Source organism: Salvelinus sp. IW2-2015, linkage group LG5 (assembly GCF_002910315.2).
Source record: "Salvelinus sp. IW2-2015 linkage group LG5, ASM291031v2, whole genome shotgun sequence".
NCBI classification, from domain to species: domain Eukaryota; kingdom Metazoa; phylum Chordata; class Actinopteri; order Salmoniformes; family Salmonidae; genus Salvelinus; species Salvelinus sp. IW2-2015.
The window spans coordinates 30,491,238-30,519,212 of record NC_036844.1 but is presented as its reverse complement, the minus strand read 5'-3'; the positions used below and the strand labels follow the sequence as shown (position 1 = coordinate 30,519,212).

Genomic DNA, 27,975 nt, shown 5'->3' with positions numbered 1-27,975 from the left:
GTATTTCCAATGTTGGAGCGGTCACTCAACTATCTTGTCAATATAATAGATACTCTTTGACGTGATTGAAACAGGAACCAACTTTGCTGTGATTCTAAAAGCTACAGGGGATACCTCTGAAACAATTGTACGCACGTCATGTTTTCAGTTTGAGTGTGTGTGATATGGGGGTATAGAAAAGTTTATTTCGACATTTTGTAAAGACAACTTATTGTTTATAAATGTTTGTTGACATTGCCATGTTGATCTGAGCCTTGCTGTTAGAAAACCACTAAAGTTTCTGAGTTTCCTAATTCTGACAAGTACTTGAACGCGGCATTGCTGAACGCACACACCCAATGAGTCATGGACGGCAGAGACCCTATGACGTTGTTCGGCTATTTTACCGTTTAGTCTGATTGCCATTAGATAGCACAGCCACAAATTCTAAATGCAATTTATCGTAAAAATGTATGAAAACAACATTTTAGCTTTTTTGTCTTCATTTAAGGTTAGGGTCAGGCACAAAGTTCGCAATGTGGTTAAGGTTAGGTTTAAAATCACATTTTAAGAAGATTCATTTTAGAAATTACTTTGTGGTTGGGGTAACTAGTGACGACCGTTTAGTCATTCGGATGGGATTGTGACATGCTTACGAAGTGCGTATAAAAAGGGGTAAAGCGCTCTAGAACGGTATTGCGCTGCCTGCGACCTAGGCGAATGTAATTCCGCACGAGCTGGAATCCTAAACTTATTGCGGGGGGGAACTCCTGAGAAGCGGATGAAGAAACAGATTTTGCTTCTTTTTACATTCCGAGGACTTGTAAGAAAAGGAAAAAAGAGTAAAAGAAGAAAATGTCCAAATGTATATTACGGAAAGCTGAGCCCAAAGACGTGTCAGACATATTGCGACTCATAAAGGTAAAAGGAGGTTCCATTCCCTGTGTTTAAGGATTTGTGTAGAAATGTATCTAAAATGTAAAAGTTTTTATTGTTCTTTAAAAAAAAAGCCTAGGCATATTTCTCAATTATTGTGACATATTTAACTAACAATGTTTTTATTAACTATAAGGATTGTTTTTTTTCATTGCCTATATTTCCAGGAACTTGCTAAATTTGAAGAAATGGAGGAGCAGGTCATCTTGACAGAGAAAGGTAGTCTACTTTTAGGCCTGTTTGTTTGGCCTATTGTGACCATATGAAGTGTTTCCCCAAATGTCCAAACAAATCCGAAGTGTCTTCATAAATGTCCTCATCATTTACTTTAGAACTACTTGAGGACGGCTTTGGGGATCATCCGTTCTACCATTGCGTCGTCGCGGAAGTCCCTGAGGATCATCAGAGCTCAGATGGTAAAATATGTTGTAATTCTGTTTCCACGCTCTCGCTCTCTCTCGCACCACACACACATTTCAATGACCGTTTGTAAGGAAATAGTGCAACGGTTAAATCATTCAAGGGAAAATCCACTCAAACTCTATTTTTATTTTTACATTAGTCCAATGTTTATATAGTCCCAACAAGTTTTCATGTCAACAGGCAAGTTGTCAAGATATTGGCCGTTCAAGAAGCAAAGTGTCACCGGCCATCATTGGGATGATGCAATATGCGTTTGAGTGGCGTTTCCCTTCAAATTCTCCCCCCAAAAAGTGCAGTGTTGGTGTGCATAACTCAAAGTCCAGTTTCAACTCGGACAACCTTGCAGTGTAACAGTTTAACTTTACGTCCGTCCCCTCGCCCCGAACCAGGGACCCTCTGCACACATCAACAACAGTCACCCACGAAGCATCGTTACCCATCGCTCCACAAAATCTGCGGCCCTTGCAGAGCAAGGGGAACCACTACTTCAAGGTCTCAGAGCAAGTGACGTCACCGATTGAAAGGCTATTAGCGCGCACCACCGCTAACTAGCTAGCCATTTCACATCCGTTACAAGAGCATGATGCATCTCAAGGACCAACCTGGCCAAGCATGGACTCTGATATTAATCATGATGTGGTTTGGAATGTCAACTTATAAATTCTCAAACACCTCCAAGTTATATCATAACTAGGCCCCATAGATTTTCCTGACTGACCATGACCAAGAATCTCCATTATCACACACAATAAGCCCAGTGGGGTTTAGCATCAAGTCCTAGTAGTTTTACACATACTTCCTTGTTGGTTTTGATGTGGATGTTTTCACTTTTAGGATACACTGTCATTGGGTTTGCCATGTACTACTTCACCTATGACCCCTGGATTGGAAAGCTGCTCTACTTAGAGGACTTCTATGTGATGAAGGAGTTCAGGGGTAAGTGTTGTCTACTCTGTGTCTTTTCCTAAAATATGTTGTGTTATTTGCATTGAAGGCAAGGCAACTGAATCAGGATCCATGGATCCAGGGCTTAAACATCAATCTAATCTTTGATCCTGTTTTCTCTCAGGTTATGGTATTGGGTCAGATATCCTGAAGCTTCTGAGTGGGGTAAGTCTACTTTTTTGCAATCAATTCACTGGAAGGACATTTGCTTTTCCAAAACATGAAAAAGTCGAGCCTATACATCATTTAGATAAGTCCAGTCTATGGAACAGTCTCAGGCTATATGATGACCCTGTCCTGTCTAACTTTATTGTCCTCCCTTCAACAGACGGCAGTTAAGACTCGCTGCAGTAGCATGCACTTCATCGTGGCAGAGTGGAACAAGCCGTCCATAGAGTTCTACAAGCGCCGTGGAGCCTCAGACCTGTCTGATGAGGAGGGCTGGCGACTCTATGCGATTGAGAAGGATGACCTGGTTAAGATTTCTACCAAGAAGCGCTAAATTCAGCAAATGATTACTGACGGCAAAGCCTTCCCCTTTGACTCCATTGTCAATGTTCTTCTTTTTTTTTTTTTTTTATGTGTATCATTAAATACAAAAACAGTATTTGTTAAAGTTCTTCATACAGGACTGGTTATATATCTGGGTTTTTTATAACTAGAAGTCAGCAAGTTTAATTTATTTGTGTCTGAATGGTTGTGAGTGACCTTCCTTCATCAAGGAGAAAGGGGGATACCTAGTCAACTGAATGTATTCAACTGAAATGTGTCTTACACATTTAACCCCACCCAAGAACTATGCTGACATCAGCTAGTCATGTGATTGTGTACTGGAACATAGAGGAATTGGCATGTTTTCTATAGGTTATAAGAAGTTTCGAAAGCAACGTTTTTCTACCAATGATAACGTCTTGCTCAGAGAAGTGGGGGCTTGTTTATGGAAGGACAGAGCTCTTAAATGTCTTGTCAAACAAGTGTTTTTTTTTCTCACTAATTTGTCCTCACACATGCCTAGGGTGCCTTTACAGTATTTTTGTGGCCTTTAGTTTTACTGTAAAAAAGCAATTTTGTCAATAGATACAGTTTCAGGTCAACATAAATACAGTACATTTAAATCACAAAGTTGAACTTTCAATACATCAATTTTATAACGTAAGTGACCGGTCCTACCCCATCCTGGGTAAATGCCAGAGAAACACTGGGCTATCGCAGAAGCAGGTCATAAGAGTTGCAGATGGGAGCGAGCCTAACCATGATGTACAGTAGCATACAGGGAGCTGGACCTGTTATACCTGGGAAGACTGCTAATCTTGTTTTGTTGTCAATGATCCTATCACACCTTATCTGAAAAAAGAGAAGTCATAAGCCTTTAGCTGCAATAATATTTTAGCATAAGCACCTGATATGTAAAGTACACTGATTTTGTTTTGTGCTATCACAAATATTTATCATGAGTTGACAACATTAAGTGACAAGTGATTGGGGTGTTCCATACGTCTGCAGGCTGATCAAGAGGCTAATTGAACACCAGGTCAATGAAGGTGTTAGGCGCTGGAAGACTGGTATTGTGCAGAAATGTTCAGGTTTGGTGTAGCTGCTGTGATCAGGGTTTGGACTATGCAGCTGGGCTGTTTTCCTAATTTTTTATTTTTTTTCATTGGCTGTGAAAGAAACCATGGCAGCATGTGAAAATTCAGACTTGATAACCCATTACACATTTTTGTAACCTTTATTTAACTAGGCAAGTCCACTTAGAACAAATTCTTATTTACAATGACGGTCTACCCCGGCCAAACCCTCTAACCCGGAAGACGCTGGGCCAATTGTGCGCCGCCCTATGGGACTCCCGATCACGGCCGGTTGTGATACAGCCCGGTATTGAACCAGGGTCTGTAGTGACGCCTCTAGCACTGCGATGCTGTGCCTTATATAATCTGTACTAGTTTTGGACCTGACAGGATGAGCTCATCTTCCCCTCTACTGGTGTGGTGGCGGACTTGAAAACTTTCTCTACGTTAACGTAGCCCTGCAGGGCGAAATCGTACAACGAGTCTCCTGTGTTCTGTGGGAAGGAAAAATAGGCTTAAACACAACAGTATACTGTACATTGAGAACTGAACATCGCAAGATTACCCTACAACACTACATCTTGGCATGGAACAATATTCATTTTCTCCCACACGTGCAAGTACAAATAAAAACAACACACTCACCTTGGCGATTGATGCGGCCGCTTGGGGGTAGTACATAGAGTATCCCGCAGCCATCAGCCATGTAGGGTAGATGAGCTTCTTCACCCTTGAGCCTAGGAGACACAAGAGAGGACCACAGACTATTTTTATTCAAGGAGATAGATTAGAAGCAAGAAAGGGAAAACCGGATAGGGCAACAGGAAGCAGTAGTAGGCCTGATATTTGATATGGTCTGGAGGCAACAGCTCTACCGCTAGACCAGACTCTAGCTCAGAGACTGACTGATACACAGTGTTTTCTTAAACACAGAGACAAAGTGGATAAACCCAAACACACAATGGAGATCAAAAACAGGGTACTCGTCATCCAAACTCAAAACTAATAACTCTTGCAAGAAAGAGTCCAAGAATGAGGGTTTTGTAGGAATGTGAAGGTCTCTGAAAGTACAGAAAATAACTCTGGTAGCAAACTGAAACTGATATTCTAATTGTACAAATGGGTGTACATTGCAGTGTATGAATATAATAATAAATGCCATTTTGCAGATGCTTCTATCCAAAGTGACTATTAAACAGTCACGTCTGAGTGGCCCCAGTGGGAATTTGACCCACGCGTTGCAAGCACCATGCTTTAACAACTGAGCCACACAGGACCACAATAATGAGTAATGTGTGCACTTTGTGTGTATCACGGGGCGTGTGTTTTCTTACCACTTCCTAATTGGATGGCACTTTCAACCTTGGGCTTCACTTTTACAATAGCACCCTGAACCCCACAGGAGAGGACAGTACAGTGAACATGTAACATACATCCGCTAATATCACCCAATGTCTGCACCTTGAGAGCCATTCAAGAATGGATAAATGCTTATTTTTAATTGTTAAAGAATAAGTTCACATTTAATAATATGATAACATGATAATACGATATTTCATAGTAAATATGCTCTTGCCGAATAGTCTTCAATTTAAGTTTACTGTGATGCTTTACGTTGTTTGTACTGTGATGGTTATACTGGTAGTATAACTAGTGGTAGGACTGCCATGCCCCCAGAAACCTCATCCAGTTCTGTGGGCCTAAAGCACTGGCCATTCTGTTATCCAGTAGAGTGCTCGAGTTAAACATCATACAACAGCACTTTGTGTACCCTTGACCCATTGTAAAGACATTCTGCACTGTACAAGAACAACTACCAATAAAGTTCCAGCCAAGGCACTGTACTGACAAACATGTGCTGTATGTTAATGAGCTGCTTATCTCTGGACTGAAAGAGCCAATGGGGAAGAGGTCAGGAGGGCAACTAAGAAACAGTGATCACAGTGACAAACACAGATGTCGCGTTACCCTGCTCAGACATTGCACGCATCAACCAATGCTTGAGTGTGTCATCGACTCACAGATTGCTAAAACATATGATGTGGTTAGCTGATACAAAAAAAAGACCTATCCAGGCATTGTAAGGTCTGGCATGCGTCAGAATTTTTACATTCTTTTCAGAGTACTTTACCAGTCTCTTAGAATTAACTAATCAGCTTAATCTTTATCCCCCTCTGTGAGTCTGATGATTCTCTCTCTCTCTCTCTGTGTGTGTGTGTGTGTGTGTGTGTGTGTGTGTGTGTGTGTGTGTGTGTGTACACAAGTGTATGTGTTTGTGGCTATGGGGAGTACCTGAACCTTTTCCACTGCCGAATGGCTTGTTTGCTAAAAGGGCAGCTTGGTGTGATCACAGGGGCAGAAGCAGAGCAGCACAATCACGACTAACACTTCACAGCAAACAGACAAAATCATTCCAACACGTGCAATGATTATCGATTGCAGCATGGATTCATCCATGTGAAATGCGCAGTACAGATTTACTGCCCCCGTGATATGCAACTTTTCAGGGAAGTTAGGAACAAATATACAAAGGCAGTTAGGAAAGCTAAGGCTAGGTTTTTCAAGCAGAAATTTGCATCCTGTAGCACAAACTCAAAAAAGTTCTGGGACACTGTAAAGTCCATGGAGAATAAGAGCCCCTCCTCCCAGCTGCCCACTGCACTGAAGCTAGGAAACACTGTCACCACCGATAAATCCACTATAATTGAGAATTTCAATAAGCATTTTTCTACGGCTGACCATGCTTTCCACCTGGCTACCCCTAACCCGGTCAACAGCCCTGCACCCCCCACAGCAACTCGCCCAAGCCTCCCGCACTTCTCCTTCACCCAAATCCAGATAGCTGATGTTCTGAAAGAGCTGCATAATCTGGACCCTTACAAATCACAATCTGGACCCTCTCTTTCTAAAATGATCTGCCGAAATTGTTGCAACCCCTATTACTAGCCTGTTCAACCTCTCTTTCATATCGTCTGAGATTCCCAGATTGAAAAGCTGCCGCGGTCATCCCCCTCTTCAAAGGGGGAGACACTGTAGACCCAAACTGCTACAGACCTATATCTATTCTACCCTGCCTTTCTAAGGTCTTCGAAAGCCAAGTTAACAAACAGATTACCGACCATTTCGAATCCCACCGTACCTTCTCCGCTATGCAATCTGGTTTCAGAGCTGGTCATGGGTGCACCTCAGCCACGCTCAAGGTACTAAACGATATCATAACCGCAACCGATAAGAGACATTACTGTGCAGCCGTATTCATCGACCTGGCTAAGGCTTTAGACTCTGTCAATCACAACATTCTTATTGGCAGACTCAACAGCCTTTGTTTCTCAAATGACTGCCTCGACTGGTTCACCAACTACTTCTCTGATAGAGTTCAGTGTGTCAAATCGGAAGGCATGTTGTCCGGACCTCTGGCAGTCTCTATGGGGGTGCCACAGGGTTCAATTCTCGGGCCGACTCTCTTCTCTGTATACATCAATGATGTCGCTCTTGCTGCTGGTGATTCTTTGATCCACCTCTACGCAGATGACACCATTCTGTATACCTCTGGCCCTTCCTTGGACACTGTGTTAGTGTCTCCAGACGAGCTTCAATGCCATACAACTCTCCTTCCGTGGCCTCCAACTGCCCTTAAATGCAAGTAAAACTAAATGCATGCTCTTCAACCGATCGCTGCCCGCACCTGGCCGCCCGTCCAGCATCACTACTCTGGACGGTTCTGACTTAGAATATGTGGACAACTACAAATACCTAGGTGTCTGGTTAGACTGTAAAGTCTCCTTCCAGACTCACATTAAACATCTCCCATCCAAAATTAAATCTAGAATCGGCTTCCTATTTCGCAACAAAGCATCCTTCACTCAGGCTGCCAAATATACCCTCATAAAACTGACCATCCTACCGATCCTCGACTTCGGCGATGTAATTTACAAAATAGCCTCCAACACTGTTCTCAACAAATTGGATGCAGTCTATCACAGTGCCATCCGTTTGTCACCAAAGCCCCATATACTACCCACCACTGCGACCTGTATGCCCTCGCTTCATACTCGACGCCAAACCCACTGGCTCCAGGTCATCTACAACTCTCTGCTAGGTAAAGCCCCGCCTTATCTCAGCTCACTGGTCATCATAGCAGCACCCAACCGTAGCACGTGCTCCAGCAGGTATATCTCACTGGTCACCCCCAAAGCCAATTCTTCCTTTGTCCGCCTTTCCTTACAGTTCTCTGCTGCCAATGACTGGAACGAACTGCAAAAATCACTAAAGCTGGAGACTCTTACCTCCCTCACTAGTTTTAAGCACCAGCTGTCAGAGCAGCTCACAGATCACTGCACCTGTACATAGCCCATCCAATCTACCTCATCCCCATACTTGTCACGCCCTGGCCTTAGTTATCTTTGTTTTCTGTAATATTTTGGTTAGGTCAGGGTGTGACAGGGGGGATGTTTGTGTATAGTTGTCTCGTCTGGGGTGGTTGTATGGTATAGGGGGTTTTGGGAGAGTGTATGGGTTTGTGTTGAGTGTAGGTGTCTAGGTAAGTCTATGGTTGCCTGAATGGTTCTCAATCAGAGACAGCTGTCATTCATTGTCTCTGATTGGGAGCCATATTTAAGGCAGCCATAGGCAGTAGGCTTTTGTGGGTAATTGTCTATGTTTAGTGTCAGCACTATTTGTTTGTATAGCTTCACGGTCGTCTGTTTGTTGTTTTTGTTCGTTTGTTTCGTCTTCTTAATAAAGGAAGATGTATTGTTATCATGCTGCGCCTTGGTCCTCTATACAAAGTTACGACGATCGTGACAATACTGTTATTTATTTATCTTGCTCCTTTGCACCCCAGGATCTCTACTTGCACATTCATCTTCTGCACATTCTACCATTCCAGTGTTTAATTGCTATATTGTAATTACTTTGCTATTTATTGCCTTACCTCCCTTATCCTACCTCATTTGCACATGCTGTATATAGACTTTTCTACTGTATTATTGATTGTATGTTTGTTTATTCCATGTGTAACTCTGTGTTGTTTGTGTCGAACTGCTTTGCTTTATCTTGGCCAGGTCGCAGTTGCAAATGAGAACTTGTTCTCAACTAGCCTACCTGGTTAAATAAAGGTGAAATAAAAATAAATAAAAATAAACTGACCTTGGTGAAACACAATGTACAGTATTTCTAGACCAGGGGTTCTTAAACTTTTTCAGCTCGAGACCCAAATTAGAAATGTACTGTGCTCCCATTACCCAAAATCTTCCTCCAACGACCCAAATTAAGAACAAATAGTGTGTTATTATAGATGTATAACTAAGAGTGTGTTATTATAGATGTATAACTCACGACCCACATTTCATATGCCCAGGGCCCACATTGGGTCCCGACCCATAGTTGAAGAAACCCTGCTGTAGACACATAGGAATACCAGTAAATATTAACTGGTCTCTGGGAAAATAATTACTGTGGATACTCAATACGCAAAGAAAAATTTAGATGAATGACACTAGTGAGACCTACTGTAGTTAATATTTACCGGTCACAACTAATCATAGTAAATCTTTGGAGGTCACAGAAAAAAGGGTGCATTGTAAAATATGTAAAAGCAGCTGGGATGATAATGTAAACCATGGAAAAAACATTTCACATTTCAGTGCCCATGTGAAGTTATTTTGGGTCTATGCAGTGAGGCTGGGCTATCAGACATTATGAATCTTCCCTAGAATTACATATCTAAACAAACACCCAACAACTGTCTTTATTTTCTGAGAGGAAAGACTGTTCCTAACAAAGGAAATAATGACTGTCACCCAGTAGCTCACTGGTGAGTAGGGTTATCAATGTACCTGACACCAAGTAACATATGGCTCTGCCAGTTTCCTTAGAGTGGTAACACCTGGCTCCAAGTGCCCTATATCTGGCTCCACATTGCGGAACTTCTGCTGCGGTGTAGTGTAGAGGGAGAGCTGTAACAAACAACATTTTACATGGGTCAGTTACCTCATACCAATGTTGGCTTGCCTCAGACAGGAAGTATGCTGACAGACTTCAGAAAGTGTGATTCTGTGCACAATGCAGTACCTCATTTGTATTTAAGGTGACATTGGGCTTGTCCTCGGCGGCAGCAAACACAGTACCTGACATCAGGCTGAGAGTTACAGGCACAGCAGCCACCCCTGCTACCTGAGGAGACACAGAACAACTGGGACATCAACAGTTTGGTCTACACTCTCAGAGAAATGGTAGGTCTCAAGGCTGTTATTCACGTTTTGCAGTTGAGAGCATATCCACTCTACAGCATAGCCTGAAGATAAGCAAACACACGTCACATTTTGGAACAAAGAAACATTTACACAACACACTCAATTTCACAAAGTTTTGATCTCTTTCTGAAACACATAATAACAAAAATATGTATTGGAAGCTCTTCAGGTTTTTTTTCTTTTTTTGACTGAGTCAATAATTTACATGAATTTAGTTTGACACACTGATCTGTGGATTATAGACTTGGCTCGTGCTTGTGTGCAAAGGTCAAACACATGAACACACAGACACACATTTTAGATAATGTGAATATTGCTTTCATTAATATTAAGTATGAAAATTAAAGGGGAAAAAAACAATTGAATACCGAATAAATACTTTCCAAATATTTGGCTAAAATATTACATTTTGCAGCTGAGACCTACTATTGGAGGGCTCAATGGAGCCATCCCAATGTTGAACGTTTCACAGGTCCAACAGTCCATTCAGACCTGCAAACACCCTAGGAGTAGAAGCTAGAAGTTGTAATAAAATTGAGAATTGAGGCCCTTAAGATTTACCAAAAAACTATGTTGCCATCTAGTGTCAAATAAGTGTATTGTTAATCCCATTAAGTGGGGACTTGATAGCTACACACATTTACCGGTTTATCGAGTGTCTGTCCAGTTCATGAACTTCTAGCAGTCACATCATAGCCTAAAGCATTTCCACACTGTAGCAACAAGATGACAAAATGGTAAACTCACTGGTTAAATAACACGTGTGAAAAACGAACTAAGCGAGTTTATTCACTTTTTACATTAGCTGGCTATGGATTACTGGTGACATATTGGCTACTTTACAGCGCCAGAAGGAGTTAAGGGACATACATACACTTACAATTCTAACAGCTTTTTTGTTAGTAGAGTATTTAACTGTCTTAAAATACAGTTCAATTTCTTTTTGTAGGGTAAGAAAATGTGTTTTTTTGTTTGTAAATTTACATTTTCCCTTTCTCCTGAAAGGAGGTCGTCCTCCTTGTTCAAGACAACAGAAATGGTTATTAGTGTCTGATAATGATCGATTTGGGTATATCAAACTATATGAAAACGATGTGATGAAAGCATTGCAATATTTCCTATTTTGTTTATTTGATCATTCTTATTTTTGCATTCAATGGTCCTCACAATATTGTTCCTATTGTGTTACTTAATCTTAAACAGGGATGTGAAGGATGTATAGAATCAAATCGAAGTTTATTGGTCACGTGCATATGGTAGAGTGAACCGCATGTTTGTTAACTCTCCTCAGCAATGCAATAGAATAACAATATCAATCAATAATCAAATGCCAAATACAAAAGTAAAAAAATAACAAGTAGTAATAAAAATTTAAAGAAAAAATAGAGAAACTAGGTCCCTGTAGGTTTCTGTATAAAAAAAATATATATACCAGTTTATACATAGTTTCTATTTATGACTGTTTACCATTTTATTTTGTATGTGCCTGGTAATTCCCGAGGCTTGCACCGATGGTAATGATAAAGATATTTTTTTAAGTCTGTGATGGTAGGAGTAACATTTTTGCAGAAAGTTGACCGCTGCCTTTTGGCTGATCCATATATGGTTTCAGGGTGGGTGAAAACGTTGGGTGCTGTGGTATCGGTTAAGGCCCTACGTGACCTTGTGATAATTGTTTGTGTTTCTGCTGGTCAGGGGGAGCAGGAGTTCCGCGCCACACGAATGGGGACAAGAGATGGGACTTTTTTTGCGCTAAAGAAAAGAGCGCTGTTGAAAAGAGGGATTACTGGGGTAACGGTAAATGTGAAAGTAGACCAACTGAAGGGGAAGATTCCCGGTGTTTGTGACGCTCATCGTTTGGCGCGACACAGACAGGGTGTAGTGACTGGTGAAAATGAAGAGTCATTGTTTGTTGTTTTGATGTTGAGTCTTTGCCCGACAAAGTGATGTTAGGATATTTCAGTTATCCACTACAAGCTTTTGTGACGAATCCATTACGTTGTTACAGGTGTCAAACTTATAGGCATGTCCCAGCAGTGTGTAGGAGTGACGTTACCAGGTGTGCAGAAGGGCATGAGACAAAGGAATGTGTAGTATTGGAGAAAAAAGCAGTATGTGTATATAATTGTACAGGTGTAACAGTTTAACTTTAGTCCGTACCCTCGCCCCGATCCGGGCGCGAACCAGGGACCCTCTGCACACATCAACAACAGTCACCCACGAAGCATCGTTACCCATCGCTCCACAAAAGCCGCGGACCTTGCAGAGCAAGGGGAACCACTACTTCAAGGTCTCAAAGCGAGTGACGTCACCGATTGAAACGCTATTAGCGCGCACCACCGCTAACTAGCTAGCCATTTCACATCGGTTACACAGGTGCCCATGGGGCTGGGGATCAGAAATGTCCAGTGCGAGAGAGACAGGTTGAGAGTAGAGTAGTGCAGAGGGTGTCTGTCGGATGTTGAGGCAGTGAAGAAAGTAGAGGTAGATGGGTCAAGGGGAGGGATCCTGGGAGGATTCGTGTGAGAATTGGCTTTGGCTTTTTAGCATTCATAGCAATGGTTATCAACTGTACCACAGGGATGGAACATAAGTCGCAGAAAATAGAGGTTGTGGTGGCAGCTGCATAAAAATATGTTGGTGTACGAGATTTGACGTCAGAAGAGTTACAGGGTGTGTTGAGTGGTGGTGTCCTGTCCTTCCAGGCTGTTGGCCTGAGGTAGGATTATATATGTTAAAATAGTCAAATAGTGTGGTGTGTTTTTAATGAGTGTAGGGTTATGGTAGGATATTTAAAAACGATATCTTCCCTCACAAAGTATAAGGCAGGGCTGTCCAACCCTCTTCCTGAAGAACTACTGTCCTGTAGGTTCAGTCCAACCCTAACTTAGCATATCTGATTCAGCTAGTTAAGGTCTTGAGCAGCTAATTAGTAGAATCAGGTGTGTTAAATTAGGGGGGACTGAAAACCCACAGGACTGTAGATCTCCGGGAAGAGGGTTGGTTAGCTCTTCTATAAGGTCTAGTTTCATTTAACTAAGTCAGTTAAGAACAACTTCTTATTTACAATGACGGCCTACCAAAAGGCTCCTCTTCGAGGACAGGGATAACAAATTAAAAAATACGTATAGGACAAAACACACATCACTACATAAAGAGAGACCTAAGACAACATAGCATGGTGGAAACATTATTGGCCAAGAAGGTAGAGACAATACATCACGCGAAGTAGCCACAACTGTCAGTAAGTGTCCATGATTGAGTCTTTGAATGAAGAGATGGAGATAAAACGGTCCAATTTTAGTATTTTTTGCAGGTCGTTCCAGTCGCTAACTGCAGCGAACTGAAAAGTGGAGCGACCCAGGGATGTGTGCTTTGGGGACCTTTAACAGAATGTTAAAGGTCGCTCCTCTTTTCAGTTGGTTGCGGTAATGCAACATGTATTGGATGCTATCCGCCGTTAAACATAATCGAACAATTGCCTGGTAATTCATTGTGCAATCAAATACTTGAAGAGGTAGGAGCTCATACAGAAAGAAGCCTGTGCTTCTGCTATATCTCGAAGCTCGTGCATTTGCTTTTTTAGGCGTAGCGCATGTCGTCATCTGCAGTCGACGTGGGTTTGTCCGTAACGTCATTTTGGTAGCCTTTGTTTTGACAGGCAGGAAGGACGGAGGGGAAAACCTTCTGCAGATCGCTGGCGGCCAAATAGTATGCAAAAGATGTTGACAATAATCTCCAACGTACTGAGGGGTAGCGCAAGAAGAAATGTAAGTATTGTTTATGTATAGTATTTTAGTATAGGATACACATGACCGCTTGTCCTTTAATTAAAAAACGAGACCAGTTCAGCTGCCGTCCTGACCTTGCCATACCGCTAGGCCCCGATTCGTACCCGTACCGCACTAACTAGCTAGCCGCCCTTGGCTTTAGCTAAATATGACTTGGCAAGTTTTAGGTAAATCTGCGAACTAGCTATAATCCAACGAATCATATGCCTACTTAGTTAGCTAACAACTGGTTTTATTTAGCTGCCAACTTGTCAAAATAGTTATCATCATGGTGCGTTAAAGATTGCCTGGATTGGGAAACCCGACGTTCAATTCCATAGAATTCTACGTCGGACATAAATCAGAGTTTGAATCAGGAAAGTGATCGATCACGACCTCAAGCCAGCATGTTGAATACAAATGTATTTCAACGTACTTTACCGGTTGTCTGTGCGGTTGGTCATTTTTCTGTTGGAATGTGAGACAATATGTAGTATACTTACATCTACTTTTCAAGGCGCTGGTAGTTCATCCATTTTTCTATTACCTAAAGCATGTGCAGAACCATGTAAACACGTGCATGTGTCTTGTGCATCTATTTTTATATTGTGCGCATGTTTCAGGTGATAGAAATGCACTGCCAGCGTTTTGAAAAGTTTATGTAATTATACGTTCCTGTGGTTATATACTTACCGCCAAAAGGATCAACCACACGGGCAACCCGTAATGATAACTTTTCTCATTCAAACTCTCTTTACCACCATGTCAGCTTTTAATCAATATATCCAGTGGTAAGTAGCAACCGTCTCAATGATGAGAAAAAGCTTTGACGGAGGCTCATAGGTGAATAATGGTAAGTAGAAGTACCGGTAATGAAAAACCTTTATTAATAGATTTGGTAGACATTTCTTTATTTTGACCTCTCCACAGTTCATTGGAAGTGTAAACTCTAACAGTCTATTACCTAGAAAAGTATATTGGCGGCGTAAAGAATTGTGCTTTTGTGAAGCAAATTTTCAGTAGTTCTACCAATTAATTTTGATTTGTTAGTTCTCAGAGATGATATTTAAAAATAAATATAGTTCAATATATTTTCTGCATTCTTTTGAAAATTACCACTTAGAAGGACCACCTAACAAGTTTCTATGAAGGGAAAACCCCTGTAATTAGCTCCAATGACTAATTTTCTTCATATTAAATGGATATATTTAGGCAATGAAGCCATTTATCTACTTCCCCAGAGTCAGATGAACAGCTAGCATGCTAACTGTTGCTGTAGACTTCCAGTAATTGCGCTAACGCTAGATAGCATTGGCTTGTGAAATACCTTTAACTAGGGCTCCCGAGTGGCGCAGCGGTCTACGGCACTGCATCTCAGTGCAAGAGGCGTTGCTACAGTCCCTGGGTCAATTCCAGGCTGTATCACATCCGGCTGTGATTGGGAGTCCCATAGGGCGGCGCAATATTGGCCCGGGGTAGGCCGTCATTATAAATAAGAATTTGTTCTTAACTGACTTGCCTAGTTAAATAAACTTCCTTCATACTGGACTCGTAGACATAAAAATGCATTCCACGATGGTATTATGTTGCAGCTAGCGATATAAAAAAAATTAGCGGAGGGGGGGAAATAATATTTTCAATGATTGGCTGGTCACCTTGAATAACACAACTCAAACATTTGTGGCACAGAGTTGTCTGAATTGTCTCTTTCATTTCTGACAATAAAATCTTTCCTGTGATTCTCTAATGTATCTATCTTGATGTCTCCTGTTGTACTCCCTCACTCCTTCCCTTCTCTGGTTCTCTCCCATTGGCTGCCTGATAGGGAGCCCAGGTTGTGTCAGAGGTAAGATGTGGTTTTACTGTAGTGTCGTCGGTGATACAATCCCTGTGGCACACCTGATTCTGCCTATTTTGTGCTCCATCTTTATTCCTAATGATTTCTTTCCCTTTCACATGCTAACATTATATTCTATACTTTCACTCATTCATTTAGTTATTTATTTGGGGTCCAATTACAGAATAATCTAACATTGCATTTACCCACCCCCATTAGAATAATTTATTTGGAAATGTTCTCTTTAAGCAATTATGCTATGCTTTCTGCTCGTAATACCTCGTTTGGTTTGCTTTTTTCCCCACACGCACACACAGACCTATCTCATTCATTTATAGCTACTAGCTAGGCCTACTTAGTTATTTATCATTGGAAAGGGGTCTTGGAGCCAATAGCCTAGTGCAGCTGCTTTGACAAAGACAAAAGTGATCTGATTGGTAGGTACTAGGTAGCTATAGTTCACAGGTTGGTGGCGCCTTAATTGGGGAGGACGGGCATGTGATAATGGGTGTTGATACTAGAGGTCGACCAATTATGATTTTTCAAAGCCGATACCGATTATTGAAGGACCAAAAAAAGCCGATACCAATTAATCGGCCATTTATTTTTTATTTATTTATTTGTAATCATGACAATTACAACAATACTGAATGAACACTTATTTTAACTTAATATAATACATCAATAAAATCAATTTAGCCTCAAATAAATAATGAAACATGTTCAATTTGGTTTAAATAATGCAAAAACAAAGTGTTGGAGAAGAAAGTAAAAGTGCAATATGTGCTATTTAAGGAAGCTAACGTTTAAGTTCCTTGCTCAAAACATGAGAACATATGAAAGCTGGTGGTTTTAACATGAGTCTACAATATTCCCTGGTAAGAAGTTTTAGGTTGTAGTTATTATAGGACTATTTCTCTCTATATGATTTGTATTTCATATACCTCTGACTATTGGATGTTCTTATAGGCACTTTAGTATTGTCAGTGTAACAGTATAGCTTCCGTCCCTCTCCTCGCTCCTACCTGGGCTCGAACCAGGAACACATCGACAACAGCCACCCTCGAAGCAGCGTTACCCATGCAGAGCAAGGGGAACAACTACTCCAAGTCTCAGAGCGAGTGACGTTTGAAACGCTATTAGCGCGCACCCCGCTAACTTGCTAGCCATTTCACATCGGTTACACCAGCCTAATCTCGGGAGTTGATAGGCTTGCGTTGTTTATGATTTCAATAGCTGCTGGCAAATGCACGAAAGTGCTGTTTGAATGAATGCTTACGAGCTTGCTGCTGCCTACCATCGCTCAGACTGCTCTATCAAATCATAGCCTTTGGTCATTGAAATGGTAGAATCCGGAAACTATCATTTCGATAACAAAACGTTTATTCTTTCAGTGAAATACAGAACCGTTCTGTATTTTATCTAACGGATGGCATCCCTAAGTCTAAATATTGCTGTTAAATTGTACAACCTTCAATGTTATGTCATAATTATGCACAATTCTGGCAAATTAATTACGGCCTTTGTTAGGAATAAATGGACTTCCCACAGTTCGCAATGAGCCAGGCGGCCCAAACTGCTGCATATACCCTGACTGCTTGCACGGAACGCAAGAGAAGTGACACAATTTCCCTAATTATAAGAAATTCATGTTAGCAGGCAATATTAACTAAATATGCAGGTTTAAAAATATATACCTGTGTATTGATTTTAAAGAAAGGCATTGATGTTTATGGTTAGGTACATTGGTGCAACGACAGTGCTTTTTTTTCACAAATGCGCTTGTTAAATCATCACCGTTTGTCGAAGTAGGCGCATCGATTGTATGCAACGCAGGACACGCTAGATAAACTAGTAATATCATCAACCATGTGTACTTAACTAGTGATTATGTTAAGATTGATTGTTTTTTATAAGATAAGTTTAATGCTAGCTAGCAACTTACATTGGCTTCTTGCTGCCCTTGCGTAACAGGTATTCAGCCTGCCACGCAGGCTCCTCGTGGAGTGCAATGTAAGGCAGGTGGTTAGAGCGTTGGACTAGTAACCGGAAGATTGCAAAAACGAATCCCCGAGCTGACAAGGTAAAAATCTGTCATTCTGCCCCTGACCAAGGCAGTTAACCCATCGTTCCTAGGCTGTCATTGAAAATAAGAATGTGTTCTTAACCGACTTGCCTAGTTAAATAAAGGTGTAAAAAAAAAAAAAAAAAACGGCAAATTGTTGTAAAGAAATACCGATTGTTATGAAAACTTGAAATCGGCCCTAATTATTCGGCCATTCCAATTAATTGGTCGACCTCTAGTTGATACCTCTCTAAAGTCAAACATATGGTTTCCATGTTTGATTCCATTCGCTTTGTTCCAGCCATTATTATGAGCCGTCCTCCCCTCAGCAGCCTCCACTGGTATAGTTGTTTTAAATGTTGTGAGTGGAAAGTTGTTTGGTTAATAAATGTGGAGATTGTGGTTTAGAACAAACCTATGTGTTTTAAGGCTGAGTCAATTGAAAGGCCTTTGTTGGTGCTGTTTTTTTCAACAATTTAAAATATATATTTTTTATGTGTAATAATAACACATTTTCATTCTTGTTTGGATTCCTAGCAGCTAGTTTGGATTCCTAGAAGACTTGGCCATTCACTCAGATGATGAAGATGAAAATAGATTTTTAGTATTGGACTGGTTCAACACCTTCAAAACAACCACCAGACCTTTAGCTATTTGAGCTGCAGTAGACCCCCTCAGTGGGTAATGTGCTGACTTTACCTCTCGTCTACATGTGTCAAACTCGTTCCACGGGAGGGCCGAGTGTCTGCAGGTTTTTGCTGCTCCCTTGTACTTGATTGATGAATCAAGGTGTTAAGAGAATTTTGTTCTCAATGTTCATAAACTGAACTTCAATTAAACTACTATGTCTGTTACTAAGAATTTGTAAGGTTCTTATTGAAATGAAACAGAGTCCAGTCTACAATAGTCAGCAAGGTTTATTTACGAGAGCTCTGTTATGCATATACAAAAACGTTCCTTTTATACTATTCTCTTTTAACCTACGCACATACATACACACTAAACTTTGGATTCTCTCTCTCTCCTGGAGTCTCACCAAAGTTTATTACCACACAGCTGACAGTTCCAGTCCCCTCCAGATACGGGAAATCTGGAGGGGCCCTCCATGTCCTATCTTATCTCCCCAGAGTTATAGCCGGGTCGGTTCAAACATAGTTTAATGATCCACTTTGTTTTCTTTAGGCACACACATACCTTCCTCTCTTCCCATGTACATACTACATAACCTCTTTCTTATGAACTAACATTATTTATCAATACAGAAGAACAGGGTAGAATTCAGTTAGTTATATTTCTATGTTAAATGTATACATCATTTAGTCATTATTCATGAAATTCATAACAAGGTCAGTGATTATTTATGAACTCCCCTAACCTGGTTGTCTAGGTCTTAATTGGACACCAAATTGAAAGGAAAAACAAGTAGACACTTAGTCCTCCATGGAATCAGTTTGACACCCCTGCTCTCGGCTCTGCAGTGACTGTTCTACCTGGCTCTTCTCTCCGCAGTCCTCCGTGTGCAGGGCTGCTGGCGGTCCAGGGGCAGTATGCTGATATTACCTCTCCGCCAGACTCAGAATCAGCACTACTACCCTACAAGCCAGACACAGATTTATACTCTCACACAGTCCTCTAGTAGACAATTTTAACAGGTCAGACTGATCTAACATTTAACCAAACAGACCACAGTGCTGTACTGATCCCAGAACTTAAAATTGCCAGCAGACTAATACTTAAAGAATCCCCAGAGGTCACTCTGGTCAATCGGTCCCCTGCCTTTAGCAGTGAATCTGAAAAGGAGTCATTTGACACTGACAAACCATTTGCAGATCTAACATCACTAAAGCATGTAATAAATACAGACCTGCCAGTCTCAGAATCATTCTTTTCCAGAGCAACCAAATCTTAACTCACCAGAACCCTTATCAGCTGGCCTGACTGTTTCAGAACCCTTAGCAGATATTGCCCCGACTGTTTTAGAACCTTTAGAAGAACCCTTAAATGTCCCCTCTGTTTCAAAATTAACTTTATGCGAACTACTTGGCACAAACCCAGTTATTCCAGAATCAAACTCATATTCACAGTCAGGTGCAATGGACTCTCAAGTATCAGAATCGATTTTACCAGAGCCTCCATTAACCTCTGATGCGCCCATCATAGACCACACTTTAACAGAAGCAGAAATGGTCTCTGACCGACTAACGCTAGAACTACCATCACCAGAAATACCTCTTAACGTGGACCAACAAATTCGGGAATTAAATGTTTCAGAACCTGACATCAGTACTAACAGGGGTGCTTCTGACTCATCCATATTTGAGCATCAGCTGGCAGAGAGGAGCAAGAATACTGACATAGCGTTGCGTCAACACCCTGAGATTGCCCTTAGCTTGACTGAAGACACTCCTTTACCAGAGCCACAGCTTGCTGGGAGTAGCGGCAGCCCCTCTGTATCTTTCATTCCTCCCCTCACCACCATTCATGCTTTTACAGTACTTTGCCTGATGCACAGATGCTGTGATCTGCCTGTTTTCTCTCACTAACACCATACCCAAACACGTGTGTCCGCCATCGTGCGCAAATTGATTTTGTCCCCCCCACACCAAACGCGATCACGACACGGAGGTTGAAGTATCAAAACAAACTCTGAACAAATTATATTCATTTGGGGACAGGTTGAAAAGCATAAAACATTTATGGCAATTTGCCTAGCTAGCTTGCAGTTGCTAGCTAATTTGTCCTGGGATATAAACATTGAGCTGTTATTTTACCTGAAATGCACAAGGTCCTCTACTCCGACAATTAATCCACACATAAAACAGTCAACCGAATCGTTTCTAGTCTTCTCTCCACCTTCCATGCTTTTTCTTCTTTGGACTTTATATGGCGATTAACTACTATCTTTTACAATAAGATGCATTACCACAACTGACTTCAGTTCATCTTTCAATCACCCATGTGGGTATATGTTCCTAAAACCCAATGAGAAGTTGGGAGAGGCAGGACTTGCAGTGCGTTCTGCGACAAATAGAATCAACTTCTATTTTAGCGCCTGGCAACGTAGATGCTCGTTGGCGCGCGTGAGCAGTGTGGGTGCAATGATTGAATAACATGTATGTGTAAATTTATTTTGCAACGCTCGTGCACGTGACCCGACCGGTGTGGTCAGCATGAAAGGCTATCCCATGGTGTGATCTCTCATATTCCTTAGTGCTTGAATTGACTGGCTGTGTGAACCTGCCCACCCTGAAATTTGGTCTACAACACAATAATATATTTCTCCTTCATTAACCATACACATTTGATTTTCAGAGTGACGGAAATATTCTGGATATGTCTTTTTCAGGCAATGAGGCATTCTTGTTAGTTGATTGGTTCAGTGTTTTTCAAGACAAGTCTGACTTTTCACTGGTGCTTGTCAGTGGCAATGGAGTGTTTCTTCAGTCTCATTGTTGTGGTGTGTGGATCAACCTCTGGAAGTATAGCTATGTTCCATACCATAGTTTTTCACTCTACCTCTCACTTTATGGGTCTGTCTTACCGCAGATGCTTTTGTGCTGCCTCTCCCGGCTTGCCCAACCGCAGGTCTTGCGAAGTAGATTTGTGTTGTGAAAAGACGAGATGATGTCCAGTTAAATGTATGTGTGGAGTGTTTCTCTCAAGTGTCCTCTGTTTTATTTTAGGCCACCAGCCTGGTGGTGGCGTCACGCTCGTATGCTGATTTCACACCTGAGGCCACCTTTGACATAAAGGTAAAACAAAAAAATATACTCAAATGTGTAGCTGATTTTGATGCTCACGGTCTGCCTTGTTGAGTTCTCATTGTGTGTTTTCCTGCAGAAAGTTGACCTTCATCGTCTGGAGGAGGGCCCACCCCTGACAGCCACTCTGACCCGGGAGGAGGGGCTGAAGTATTATCGTACCATGCAGACCATAAGGCGCATGGAGCTGAAGGCTGACCAGCTCTACAAGCAGAAGATCATCAGAGGCTTTTGTCACCTGTATGATGGCCAGGTTAGAAGACACAATCACTCTCACCTATTGTATAAGCAAACATACAGTTTCACATGAACACACACTATTGCAGGCTGGTGGGAGGAGCTATAGGAGGACAGGCTCATTGTAATGGCTGGAATGGAACAAATTGAACTGTATCATACACATAAAACATGGAAACCACGTTTTTGATTCTGTTCCTTTTATTTCATTCCAGCCATTATAATGAACCTGTCCTCCTATAGCTCATCCCACCAGCCTCCACTGACACACGCACACACTGCATTCAAATAGCAACTAGCATTTCGCTGCACCTGCAATAACATCTGCTAAATATTTGTGACCAATAAAATTTGATTTAATATGAATGCTCAGAGATTGTTGTTCTTTGATAGGAAGCCTGTGCGGTTGGCATTGAGGGGGGTATCACCCTGTCAGATCACCTGATCACTGCATACCGTGCCCATGGCTACACCCTCACCAGGGGTGGGACTGTCAGGGAGATCATGGCAGAGCTCACTGGTGAGTGGACTTGACTCAGTCCAATAGAGAACCCTAATAAGATCTAATCACTGTACTTTGAACCTCTGATTTTATCTCCCTAAACATTAAAACTAACCTCTTTCGCTCTCTTCGTTTTCTTCCCTAATTTTGTTCCTTTGCTGTCTCTTAGGTCGTAGAGGAGGCATTGCTAAGGGCAAGGGAGGCTCTATGCACATGTATACTAAAAACTTCTATGGAGGCAATGGCATTGTGGGAGCTCAGGTAATTCACTAAGGCTTAGCGTTATTCCTTTATCTTAGATTTGAAAGAATCCCATTTTGATTTCTTTTAACCTCATTTGCATCTGGTTTATATCTGATTCACAAATATAACACCTGCCTAATTTCCCCTCAGGTACCGCTGGGAGCTGGTGTAGCCCTGGCCTGCAAGTACCTGGGCAATGATCAGCTGTGTGTCAGTCTCTATGGGGATGGAGCAGCCAATCAGGTTTGACATAAGGCATGCGTCTTGAACCCTGCATGCATTAAACATATATGAAGGACACTCCAAGTTTTTATTTGACCCCAACTGTTGACAGAATTTTTATTCATCCACAGGGTCAGATCTTTGAGACATATAACATGTCATCTCTTTGGAAGTTACCCATCATTTTCATCTGTGAGAACAACCAATATGCCATGGGCACATCAGTAGAGCGCTCTGCTGCGAGCACCGAATACTACAAGAGAGGGGACTACATTCCTGGCATTAGGGTAGACCGCTAACTAATATATTCAAGCTCCTGTGCCTCTTACAAAATATATTCCGTAGTCTCACACAATGCATCTGTATCCAGGTGGATGGGATGGATGTCCTGTGTGTTAGAGAGGCCACCAAGTTTGCAGCTGATCACTGCCGATCTGGAAAGGTGAGCATCAACCTTACAGTATGTAGGATGGTTGATTTGTTTCTGTGTGTACTGTGTACAGGTTTGTGCGTTTTTAGTCGAAGTAGCACAACTTACACTTTCTCTGTGCACCACCTGTGTTAAGGGCCCTATCCTCATGGAGCTACAGACTTACCGTTACCATGGACACAGCATGAGCGATCCTGGGGTCAGGTAAAAGTCTATATTGTTATTATTGGATTAGTAGATTACTATTGTTGTTATTGTCATGATTATTGTTACGTACTTATGTTTTTCTTACTCCATCAGTGCCAACGTACCAGGGATTCAGCTAAGCTTTCAGTGCTCTAATATATTGCTGTCCCTGCACTCTGCTATGTCCCCCAGTAGCCTCCTCCCTGCCCTCCTACCCCCCTGTAGTGACACTGCATAGCCCTGATCCCTACCCGCTCTTCCCCCTTCCTCAGCTACCGCACACGTGAGGAGATCCAGGAGGTCCGTAGTAAGAGCGATCCCATCTCCATGCTAAAGGACCGCATGCTCAGCAACAACATGGCCAGCATAGAGGAGCTCAAGGTGATTCTCAAACATTCACTAATATACTGCACATTCAACACAGTATGAATAGGCAGCATACAGGTATCTGCCATAAAGGAAACGCCAACAGTGTCTTCATAGGGTGTTGGTAGGGCTGGGCGACATATCAAATTAATTTGTTTGTTTTAGCACAATATTCCAAATGCCTGTATCACAAGAATCTAGTTTTTTTATGAGAGCTTATGTCCGCTTGTTCTCTATTGGTCTCTTTCGTTCCTTCTGCTGTGACTGTACACCTTCCCATTTACACACACACACACACACAGCCACTCCCCTACCTGGCACTCACTGTTAACTTGAAATGACACAACGACAAGGTTCCAGTTTAACAAAGTTTACTATACCGTATGAACACACTACAGGGTAGCCATTCCACTCAAGGCTAGGTCCATCAACAACTAAACTTGCAGGCGCACTCTTGACAGAGTGAAAGCCCCGTAATAATAGAAATATAGGGATACTTAAAACATTAACTTAACACTCACAACAACAAAGATGAAAGATCACTTCTTCAATACGCGGTTTCAACTCGCTATTTGCATTTGAGGTTTGGTCGAACAGAATCGGTCATATTGAGACATTTGACTAATAGACGAGAACTTAATCTTTCTAAGAATACCCTTTTTATGTTTCAACTCAAATTGTGCAAAGAGCAGACCCTACTAAAACGGGAGTATCAATGAACATTTATTCTGGAAAATATATACTCAGTTTGTTGCGGGCGACATTGCGGTACCACGTACTGCTAGCAGCATTTAACCCACAGACTGTTAGACTAGACAGCTAGTATGTGTTTTATAAATGTGCAATAGCCATAAAGTTCTTATATAAGGAATTAGCAACTTATTCTGAGAAATAAGGTAGGCCACTTGATTTCAACATCTGAACAAAGTGGACAGGCTAGCATGCTGTTCAAACAGCTGGAGACAAGGGTGTGTTCATAAAAAATAACCTCACACTCAACGTCAACAAAACAAAGGAGATGATTGTGGACTTCAGGAAACAGCAGAGGGAGCACCCCCCTATCCACATCGACGGTCACGTAGTGGAGAAGGTGGAAAGTTTAGTTTCCTCGGTGTACACATCACGGACAACTGAATTGGTCACCCACACAGACAGCGTTGTGAAGAAGGCGCAGCAGCGCCTCTTCAACTCAGGAGGCTGAAGAAATTCGGCTTGTCCACAAAAGCACTCACAAACTTCTACAGATGCACAATCGAGAGCATCCTGTCGGGCTGTATCACCGCCTGGTACGGCAACTGCTCCGCCCACAACCGTAAGGCTCTCCAGAGGGTAGTGAGGTCTGCAGAACGCACCACCGGGGGGCAAACCCTGCCTCCAGGAACACCTACACCACCCGATGTCACAGGAAGCCATAAAGATCATCAAGGACAAACACCACCAAGCCACTGCCTGTTCACCCCGCTATCATCCAGAAGGCGAGGTCAGTACAGGTGCATCAAAGCAGGGACGGAGAGACTGAAAAACACTTCTATCTCAAGGCCATCAGACTGTTAAACAGCCACCACTAACATTTAGCGGCCGCTGCCAACATACTGACTCAACTCCAGCCACTTTTAAAAATGGGAATTGATGGAATATGTAAAATGTACCACTAGCCACTTTAAACAATGCCACTTAATATAATGTTTACATACCCTACATTACCCATCTCATATGTATATACTGTACTCTATATCATCTACTGCATCTTGCCATCTTTATGTAATACATGTACCACTAGCCACTTTAAACTATGCCACTTTATGTTTACATACCCTACAGTACTCATCTCATATGTATATACGTACTCTATACCATCTACTCGCATCTTGCCATGCCGTTCTGTACCACCACTCATTCATATATCTTTATGATACATTTCTTTATCCCTTTACACTTGTGTGTGTGTATAAGGTAGTAGTTGTGGAATTGTTAGGTTAGATTACTTGTTGGTTATTACTGCATTGTCGGAACTAGAAGCACAAGCATTTCGCTACACTCGCATTAACATCTGCTAACCATGTGTATGTGACTAATAAAATTTGATTTGATTTGATAATTCAACTGTTTTACCTTGTTAGCTAGCAAATAGATCCAAGTTTACTCTAACTGTAAAGATTAGCTGGCTACTCACTAGCAAGTGTGCTTGAGAGATTGTTTGAGATCTGTGTTAATTTTCTATCATGTCTGCTACAAGAAGTTGGTCAGTAGTGAATGCTTATGCGTGGTTCTCATTACATTTTTAATATAAAGGGGCATTCAGATAGACTTGAAAGCAAGATCATTGATCATAAAAATTAAAAGCAGGTTAAACATGTAATTATTAGTGGGTCTTATGGTTGTGGAATACTTATATTTAGCCTAGGTATAATTTAACAAGCCCTGACTTCATTAGAGTATTGCTGACTGTTTGAAATGCAGTGTATTTTAGCAAAGCTTCTTTAGAGAAAAAATTGATGTATGATTTTAGGCCATATCGCCCATCCTTAGGTGTTGGGCCACCATGAGCCGCTTCAATGTGTCTGGAACTCTATTGGAGGGATTCAACACCATTCTTCCATGATCAATTTCATGTTTTGTTGATGGTGGTGGAAAACAATATCTCAAATGCCGCTCCAGAATCTCCCATAAGTGTTCAATTGGATTGAGATCTGGTGACTGACAGACACCCACACACCATTTAAACCCCCTATGCTACCTTGAGGCCCCTCTTTCAAAGTTACTGAGATCTCTTCTAGCCATGGTAGCCAAAATAATGGGCAACTCAGCATTTTTGTACATGACCCTAAGCAGGATGGGACGTTAATTGCTTAATTAACTCAGGAAGCACCTGCTTTCATACTTTGTATCCCTCATTTACTCAAGTGTTTCCTTTATTTTGGCAGTTACCCGCACAAAGTCAAATAGCTGAATTTGTTTGAAAAACGCATGATTATTGACACATTGAAAATAGTTACAGCTAACAGAAGCATGTCTTTGAGGGTGTAAAGACCAAACTTCCCTTGTCCTGTATGTGTGCAGGAGATTGACATCGCGGTGAGGAAGGAGATTGAAGATGCTGCACAGTTCGCCACCACAGACCCCGAGCCCCCTCTGGATGACCTGTGTAGCCACATCTTCGCCAATGATCAGCCCTTTGAAGTGCGTGGTGCCACCCCATGGACCAAGCTCACTTCGACCAGCTAAAGTAGCGTTTCCCAAACTCTGCCCTCGGGACCCCAAGGGGTGCACATTTTGTTTTTTCCCTCGCTCTACACAGCTGATTTAAAATAATCAAAGCTCGATGATTAGTTAATTATTTGAATGGGTTGTGTAGTGCTAGGGCAATAACCAAAATGTGCACCCCTTTGGGTCCCCAGACCCGAGTTTGGGGAAACGCTGAGCTAAAAGCTCTTGTGCCCCACCCCTTTGTCTCCCAGGCCCTTCCACTATCCTCCATCAACGCACATTTATCTTTGCACACATCACCTTCTTCATCTCAGCCAATGGCCTTCATGGACTCTAATCTCTCGCCCCAATGAAATGCTATTTTTTAACAGAAGTTAAGAACCTTTCATTGTCCCTCTCCAAATGTTCTGAGACTGGTCACATGGACCAATTGTCCTTATCAACGTTACAGGCGTAGTTACTCCTATTCAATGATTGTGGTTGTTTTCTCTAAATATAAGATTAAAGGGTATATTAAATAAAGTGATTTACATTGGGATTATTTATTTTTTTGTCATGCCAAATCAAATCTGTGCCTGTGGGATCTTGTCTGTGTTTCGACGATGAGCGTCTCTAGGCTGCGGGTCACTCGTAGCAGAACACAAACACTGCAAAGCCGCATGGATGAAGTCTAGATATTGTGGTATGATGCTTCAGAGAGATATTATTAAATCCTGTTGACCTCATGCCTTCACTATCTTGTCAGTCATACCCCAACTTTGTAGATGACTGTCCTTCTAAATCATTATTTGCCCTGCTCTCTTGTTTTTTGTTCTATCAACCTCATGTATTTATTGCTGAATGTGTTTTGTAACTGACATCCCAGTGCGTTTTGTTCAAACTACAACTACCTTAAGCAGGAATAGAAAATGCCTTTTTTGGGAGTCTTGGTTGTCAACTGTTACAGTGGATAATGGTCAGAGAACAGTGGGGCACTACACACAGATCTGTCCTGGTTTTCCCCCAGAGATGCTAATGAGATCAGGAAGTGTATGTATGCCTTGA

The 27,975-nt window shown here is 41.8% G+C and overlaps 2 protein-coding genes across 3 annotated transcripts; both read left to right on the top strand.

Moving 5' to 3' along the window:
- Positions 1-671: 671 nt before the first annotated feature.
- On the top strand, positions 672-2,890 carry LOC111964325 (diamine acetyltransferase 1). Its single transcript, XM_023988190.2, has 6 exons — positions 672-900; positions 1,083-1,134; positions 1,248-1,331; positions 2,173-2,274; positions 2,408-2,448; positions 2,612-2,890. The coding sequence occupies exons 1-6, from the start codon at positions 835-837 to the stop codon at positions 2,783-2,785; spliced, it is 519 nt and encodes a 172-aa protein (XP_023843958.1). The 5' UTR covers positions 672-834; the 3' UTR covers positions 2,786-2,890.
- Positions 2,891-13,098: 10,208 nt separating this feature from the next.
- Positions 13,099-27,469, top strand: LOC111964305 (pyruvate dehydrogenase E1 component subunit alpha, mitochondrial). 2 transcript variants are annotated; one of them, XM_023988151.2, is made up of 13 exons: positions 13,099-13,349; positions 13,767-13,875; positions 15,701-15,721; positions 21,461-21,529; positions 21,618-21,791; positions 22,169-22,295; positions 22,447-22,538; positions 22,671-22,763; positions 22,874-23,029; positions 23,113-23,184; positions 23,309-23,376; positions 23,631-23,739; positions 26,785-27,469. In XM_023988151.2, the coding sequence occupies exons 2-13, from the start codon at positions 13,819-13,821 to the stop codon at positions 26,947-26,949; spliced, it is 1,203 nt and encodes a 400-aa protein (XP_023843919.1). In that variant the 5' UTR covers positions 13,099-13,349; positions 13,767-13,818; the 3' UTR covers positions 26,950-27,469. The 2 variants fall into 2 exon arrangements, with proteins under 2 accessions (XP_023843919.1, XP_023843920.1); XM_023988152.2 differs by lacking the exon at positions 15,701-15,721.
- The last annotated feature ends 506 nt before the right edge of the window (positions 27,470-27,975 follow it).